Consider the following 8,079-nt stretch of genomic DNA (forward strand, 5'->3'; position numbering starts at 1 on the left):
GCTGAATGTTGTCCAAGGACTAGTGCACAAAGACACCAACCACCAATGTTTGAGGGGTCACAATTGTTAACAATCATTGCACTCATCAGAAAACATCCCCATTTCAAATCTTATGATCATTGGTGAAGCAGCTGAAGATGATTTGGCTGGAGCACTACCTGGAGGAGCTCCTGCAGTGATGTCCTGGACATGGGATGATTGGTCTCTAGTAATTACAACTATTTTTCTTCATTCTAGGTATGACTTCAACCAGTGTAGACTTTTCCCAGATTTCCATTGATCTGAAGTTTGCTTGTGCTCTTTGATGCCATTCTATCCTATGTTGTCTTGATGTCATGGGCAATCACTGTTACTTGTACATAAATTTCAATGGAACTAACTGGAGATTTCCAAGTGTCACATTATATGCTATGTGTCTTCACCTTTCAGAAAGATGATCCAGATGATTGTCCAATTGAACTGAGCAAGGTACAAAGTGTAAAGGTTATCACTAAAAAGCGGAGAGACCGTAGCCTTCCTCGAGCCTTTGAAATCTTCACAGACAACAAGACATATGTCTTCAAAGCAAGAGATGAGAAGAATGCAGAGGAGTGGTTACAGTGTATCAATGTTGCAGTGGCTCAGGCAAAACAAAGAGAAAGCAGAGAGGCAACAACATACCTATGAACAAATCTGACTCACATTGGACAAATGGATGGCTGGCAATGAAATAACTATCAAGGTGAATTACTACGTCAGCCTTGCAGGCATACTTCAATGTAGAACATCTGAATCTACATTGAAGAGATATCTGAAAGATAGCACTTGTGCTCGTATGCAACAAAAACTTGGAACTGTGTTCTGTGTAAGTGTAGGATATATCAAATTAGCATACCCATTTGAAGCGTCAAAGAAAAAGTCTGGAAAATGTAATGATTAAGTTAATAGAAAAACAAGAGTTAACAAATATGCCTTTACAAGGCTTGACTTTGTGATTACTGAACACAAAGCATGTACATAACACTATAGAAACATCAAAGCTAGGAGAATGAGTAGGCCATTTAGTCTTAAAAGCTTGCTCCATCATTCAGTATAATCATGGCTCATCGTCTAACTCAGCACTCTGTTTCTGTTTTCTCCCCATACTCTTTGATACTTTTACCCCTAAGAATTATATCTAACACTTTCTTGAAAACATTCAATATTTTGATTTCATCCTTCCTCAGATAAAAGGACCAAAACACAATACTCCAGGTTTAGTCTCACCAAGGTCCTTTACAATTGCAACAAGACATCCCTGCTCATGGACTCAAATCCTCTTGTTGTGAAGGCAAGCATATCATCTAAAGTTTTCATCACCTGCTGCACTTACATGCTGTCAAAGACTGGTGTACAATGACACCCAGATCTCATTGCACCTCTCCCTTTCCCAAACTATCACCATTCAGAGAATAACCTGCTTTCCTATTTTGCTACCAATATGGATAATTTCACATTTATCTACATTATACGTCATCTGCTATGTACTTGTCCACCCAATGACCCTGGGTATGGACAGTTTCAGGTTCAAATCCAGTTAGGTTGGTCCCATGATCATAAAGATCATTGGTGTTCACTCTGAATTTACACATGATGAATAAACCTCAGGTAATAGAGGAAAATGATGAATAATTGTAGAAGAATAGAGAATGGAAACAAGTATAGAAAATACAGCTAGCATTTATTTCACCATTAGTTTAGTTTTGTTTTAGTAACAAATAGAGACTTTCCTTGGCCCTTTGTGGATTTGTCATATAAAATAAGACATTTTTTTCACAGATTTATCTAATCGGGAATAAAATTTCAATTTGTAGAATAATATATGCCATGATTTTTGTGTGCTATGTTATAGATATGATACTCAGTTTGTTTTGGCTCAGTGAATTAATGTGATAGTTCCCCAAACCTGCACAAGGTTCCTTTTACATTTCTGGAATTCAGCTATGATATATAACATAAACTAATCAACTTTTTGATTGCAATACACAAGTATGAATAGATTCCTCTCAAAATGGGTTACAGGTGACCTGAAGAAATCCTTGGTTAACAAAGGTTGACATGTCAAATGGCATGGATAGTATCCAATGTCACAAGTGTTACATTATTTGAAATAATCAGAGATTGATGAATTTGAGTTCCAGGAAAAAATGGAGCTATGAAGGAGGTATATGTTATATTAATCTTTTATGTATTTTACCTTGATTTTATTCAATTTTGTTGTAGAAATTTACCATTACCTGAAAGTTCCACTTTCTTTTATGAGACTTTCTAGAGTAATATCTGCTAACTATTTCTATTTAACAATAACTACTGTCACCATAACAATTCCTCAATTTTTATCTTGAATGGCATAATTTTTACTACATCCATGAATGTTGATTTGAAGAAAACAAGGAAACTTATTGCGTCTCAATGATATTGATAAGGAATTTCTTTTGAGCTCCTCCAGATCCCCCAAAGTAGATTTATTAGACATTCCCAATCCCCCACTGTAGATTACTCAGACGTTCCTGATCCTCCACTGTAGATTTAACAGATGTTCTGGATCTCTCCCCCTGTAGATTTACCAGATGTTCCTGAAACCCTACTGCAGATTTATCAGATCTTCCTGATCCACCTGAAAGGCAGTGAATCCCCCAGTAATACATTGTAAACAAGATCCAGCAGTGTATCTGAACTAAGCTGCAACAACCCCAAGGAAATTCCCCAGCAACTTCAGCTTAGTTTATTTGATGAACTACAATTCAGAAATTTGTGAATTGAAGACTCACTGAAGAGTTATTCAGATAATTTGTGTTGCCACTTGAGAACTGAAATATAATCTTCTCCATAAGTTGTTAAGTGAGGTCTGCGCTCAGGTGGGTTCAAATTTGAAGAAGTCTGACTTCTGAAATATGACAATATTATAATCCCAAAGGGGAAGTTATCCAAGCAAATCTCGTGATTCATCCATTGCTTTCTTGTTGATAGTTTTTATTCCATGTAAATTGGCTACAATAGATGTGATTCACTTCAAAATAGTACTCCAGTTACTAAATGATTTGGGGAAAATTGAAATTATGGTATAGTAGTAGATAAGTTCTAACTAATAGGGTTCTCTTCTTTAAATGGTAGAATTTGAAATGGGCTTCTCAAAAACATATGATAAACAATTTAAGGAGAGAAGATCACTATTGTATATAGTTCAGATACGTTTTATTGCAATTATATTTCTGTCAAGAGAGTTGGGTGTGGTGCCATAGTTGCAGTAAATGTAAATCTTTGATATACTGAAACAAGTCTTTTTTTCTTTCTCATTCCTGATAGTTGTCCACTATTCTCATAGCTACAAGCCTAGCTGAGAGCAAAACAAAATCCTTAATAATGAAGGAGAGGTCAACAGCCAAAGTTAGGATATAAACTTGTATTTTGTTGTCTGATTCAGTTTCATTAAATAGCAGAGTATAACCCTGCTGTTTCCCAGGAACTCAATATCTTCTCTAACTGCTAACAATATTTATTAAAAACATTTCAGCTTAAACCATGTGAAGCTGAAAATCACCTGATATAAAGCTACTGGGACACCTTGAGTACTTTTATTATTATCATATTATGGTAAGAAGAATTAAAAAGTTATTAATAAATGTGTATTTCACCTTCACTTAATTTTAAGTAAGTTTATTTTTATCTATAACTTCCATTCTGTGTTTTGAATGGCTTAATAGTTGGATGCATCCCCTGGCACAGGTAGTTCTCGTATAAAGAATGTTTCAGCAGCACGGTTTAGCTGTAATATCACTGAAGAAATAGGCAATGGTATTTTAGAGAACACTTACCTCTGTTCTCAATAGCGCGATTCCAGCGGCGATCTCTTCACAAGCTTTGTTCTGCGCATGTACCGATGTCAGCTGTTGTCAGAGCATGTGAGAGGTACAGTACTGCACACTGAGCAACTTCATCTCAAAATTAAACTAATGAATGTTTATTGCTCTCCTTCTGAGACAAGAATATTCTTGTATAATTCCTGTATACTTCCTGTAGGACTGCATTACACTTATACATACCATTTGCCTTTCTAATTTGTTCTTGTACCTCCATATCTCACAATTGAAACTAACCCCCAAGAGACAGTCAGAAGACAATCAACCACAGCCATCCACTTCTGCAACCAAAACTGCACCTGAAGGTAGTGATGATGATGACCCGCTGTCCCTGCATTAGCAATATTTTTTCAATGTAATGTCTTAAATTTACTTTTGTTTAATTAATAAATATGATTTAAACCTTCATCCAGGCTGTGTTAGGCTTTTGGGTGAATTTTGAGCGATTGTGAGTGATTTTTTTTCTGGTCAGTCCCAACCCCATTTTTCCCATAAGCCCCATTTTTCTCTATTAAGCAATATTTTATGAAGTGAAGTTTTGCCGGAATGCAACTATGGTGCTCTAGGAGAACTACCTGTTTATTATTGAGCTATACTAATCAGAAAGTCTAAAATGCTATGCCATATGTGGCTGAGCAAGCTGAACCCTATTGAAGTTCAGCCAGAGTGCCCCTAGTGACTTCTGCTGAAAATGTGCCTGAGGATTTTGAGTGAGCACAGGACCTGAATTGATTAAAATCATATAGCCATATACTACTGATAATGTCTTTCCAACTTCTCTCATGAATAATGGATAAGATTTGGCTAAGATAGGGCGCTTGTGCAAACATAGAGCAGAAATATAGAAATTACGGTAACCTTAATGTTGACCGTTCTCAATAAACAGGTCGAATGAAAACAAGAGATTAGAAGATGGAGTCCAAGTGGAAGAGGAGTGTTGGAAGCAGGGAAATGGGTCCACCAAACTATGCACATTTCTAAAACAATTCTAGTAAATTAATATACTAATTTTTCTGCTATAAATCGTCTCCCTAAACACCTATTTTCTACATTATATGCCTCTATGTAGACTTCATGAATTAATTCACCACCAAGGTGGTATCTATCCATTTTCTCCTAAAACCTCTTCCCTTAGATGATGTTTGTTTGTTTTCAAGGCTCTGTAACATTTATTTTCCAATTTAAAATAGGTTTTCTAAAAATTATATTTTTGTACTTAAAGTTCTCCCATTCTCTTCAATGTTTCTAACCAAGAAGGAAATATTGAAGTAACCAAGCAGCACAGAGGTGGCTCAGTGGTTAGTTCTGCTGCCTGACAGCATCAGGGATCTGGGTTCAATTCCATCCTTGAGGGACTATCTGTGTGGCGTTTGCATGTTCTCCTTCTTTCTGTGTGAGTTCCTTCCGGGTGATCCAGTTTCCTCCCACAGTCCAAAGATATGCAGGTTAGATGGATTGACCATGCTAAGTTTCCCATAGTGCCCAGGGAAGTATAGGTTAGGTGGATTAGTCATGAGGAATGCAGGATTACAAGAAATAAGGTTTGGTGGGGTAGATGGTTCTGGGTGGGATGCTCTTTGCAGGATCATTGTGCACTTGATAGGCTGAATGGCCTGCTTCTGCACTGTCGGGATTGTATGATTAATAAGAAATCAGTGCTATGCTTAATATCTTAGAAATGTTAGATGAAATGTGCTCATGTGCTTTGATTTACAAAATACAGGTCAAGTAAATGTAGATTTTTAAATTTTATTTATATACAAACATTTGTTTTTCTAACAGCCACATTGTACTTGGCTAAACTTCACTTAAGTCACTTTTGCGGTTGAATAAGATTGTAATTTGAATCACACCAGTGATGTCTGCCTGTGTGATTGATAGTGTGTGTCTGTGCAAAACAAAGTAATGTCATAACTGAAGAAAGTTAGTATTGGCATGGTTCAATAATGGTTCCTTACCTCATGACATACTGTTCTTTCAGTGTTGTGGTCAGGATATGAAAATACACTTAGCAACATGCTTGTAAATGTTCTTTCCCAACAAGCATTTGCCTTTCAAAACTTTACATATAATCATCTCTTTAAAAAAACTCAGCATCAAATCCTTGACCATAATAAGATCATGTTGGAATTATCACACTGTCTTTGAGGGATGTTAACTTTAAAATATATTTGCATTGGTAATTCAGGATTTTAGAATTCTTTGTAATTTACTGCTATCAATGGCAAATTGCATGAATTTACCCCAGTGTGCTACTCACAGATGCTTATGGACAAGTATTATTAGCATTACTGATGGGTTGTCATTATAGAGATTTATGAATTTCATAAATTATATTTGGAGTTTACAAAGCCAGTTAGTAATATATTGTAGTTCAACCATAACATTTCTTGCCCAGTTAGTTATACATTGCTCAATTGATAAAGTATAATGTAATATGCCCTAGGGCTTTTAAATTTTTTTTTCATATAAAGCATTTCATTGATTTAATAGAAAATTTAGTCCATTGCCGGTTTGTTACATGACTCTGAAAGATAACAGCCTCAGGTATGAATTGGCCAGAACATTGACTGTCAGTAAAATAATCTTCATTACCAATTGTATCAAATTTAATATGAACCATATTGCTTATATCATTGACTTTACTTGTTTTTATAAATGTAAAACTTAAATATGCATTAAAATCAATATAGGAAAAAAAGAACCATCATTCCAAAGTCATCTGACAACAGATTGTCTAAAGTCATTGATTTATTTGTACTGGTTGGGAGTTACAAATGCAAATCTGTTCCAAACATCGTCCTGGGGTCAATGACATTAATCACTCCCATAAGCAATCCAAACATCTTGAGGTTGTGTTTCCACTTTGTTGCCATAAGTTATATCAATAGAATCTGAATGGAATTGGTTGAAGTAACAGAAAAGATTGGGAAATGTTTAACGCAGACCTGAAAATTTAGCAGTTCTCTAATTGCTCTGGCTCCAAAAGGCTTTTCAAATTGCATTCATTTTTTTTTCCAGAAAACAGACATCAGAAGGCATGTTTTAAAAGTTATTTAATTTTAAAAATGTTTTACTTATTAAAAAACTATGAAATTGTTCCCATACTTTATAAATTATTTTTATGGAATATTTTAATATCTGAACACTGTAGGTGGAGGATTGCCTTTTTGTTACAAGCTTACTTTTAATTTTATTAATAATACTGCACTTGGTTCCAAGCTTAAAATGAATGTACATTTTTCATAGGAAAGAGTACCCTCCATTACATTGTTCAATTATACTGGTTCATGGAAGATTTTTCATTTGTGACTACCCAGATATATGTAATGTTTGCACATTCACTTCTTCAGCCTATTTGAATCCTATTAACATTATATGAGGTGAAATACAGTGCGAATTATTAAACTGCTTTTTCCATTGGGAAGGTGGAAGTGCAGAGTAATATTTATAATAAAATTCCCTAATTCAAATTCAAAAAATTTGTTGTTGTGCAATGATGTAAGCATGCTACCTAATATTTTTGATGTTGCCCTCCTTGGAATCTCTACATCTAAACATAACTTATGTTGCAAAAGCTACAGTGCCTTTTTAGGCGTCTGAAACAGTTTTAGGTTTTGACAGTTCATTGTCAGAAAAGAGATTGAATATTTTCGAAAATATTGGTTATGAGCTGTTCATCAAGTAAGATGGTAAATATTTATTATTTCCGTCTGTCAACCTGAGACTAACACTAAAACCTGAAATAAGGACTGTTTCAGGTCCCCATTTCTCAAACAAACCACCCTGTCAACTATTTTTTAAATTAACAGTAATTATGATATCCTCTTAGAACAGAACACTGGAAGTAATTCATTTCAGATCCTTTGTAGAACAAAGATCTAACAAGAAGTAAAATATTCATCCAGATTTATCAGTTGGGACCAGGGTTTTTAGAACTTGTGGGCCTTAATTGCATCCTGACATCGACTGTCTACCAAAAACCTTTTATCCGTGAATAACTCGCCAGCCTTTTTAATTCCTCAAATGTACTAATGTACTATTTCATATAGTCACAAGATTTCCAGAAAGAAATAAATGAGGAAGTTAATGTTTTAGTTGTATGTCATCCAGCCAAATAACAAATGATTTGGAGCGGATTGTCTCCAGAAATATACCCCAATGTTCTTTTCCTACGTTGATCACTTTTTACTTTCTGACA

The 8,079-nt window shown here is 35.1% G+C and overlaps 1 protein-coding gene across 1 annotated transcript in view; it reads left to right on the plus strand.

Moving 5' to 3' along the window:
* The window catches only part of veph1 (ventricular zone expressed PH domain-containing 1), a 250,025-nt gene extending 244,812 nt beyond the window's left edge, over positions 1-5,213 (plus strand). Inside the window, exons 17-18 of the mRNA XM_043703007.1 lie at positions 430-721; positions 2,580-5,213. Coding sequence (XP_043558942.1) covers positions 430-666 — 237 coding nt within the window. The 3' untranslated portion in view covers positions 667-721; positions 2,580-5,213. The remainder of the gene's footprint in view (positions 1-429; positions 722-2,579) is intronic.
* The last annotated feature ends 2,866 nt before the right edge of the window (positions 5,214-8,079 follow it).

The sequence above is a fragment of the Chiloscyllium plagiosum genome, chromosome 13 (genome assembly GCF_004010195.1).
Source record: "Chiloscyllium plagiosum isolate BGI_BamShark_2017 chromosome 13, ASM401019v2, whole genome shotgun sequence".
In the NCBI taxonomy this organism is placed as follows: domain Eukaryota; kingdom Metazoa; phylum Chordata; class Chondrichthyes; order Orectolobiformes; family Hemiscylliidae; genus Chiloscyllium; species Chiloscyllium plagiosum.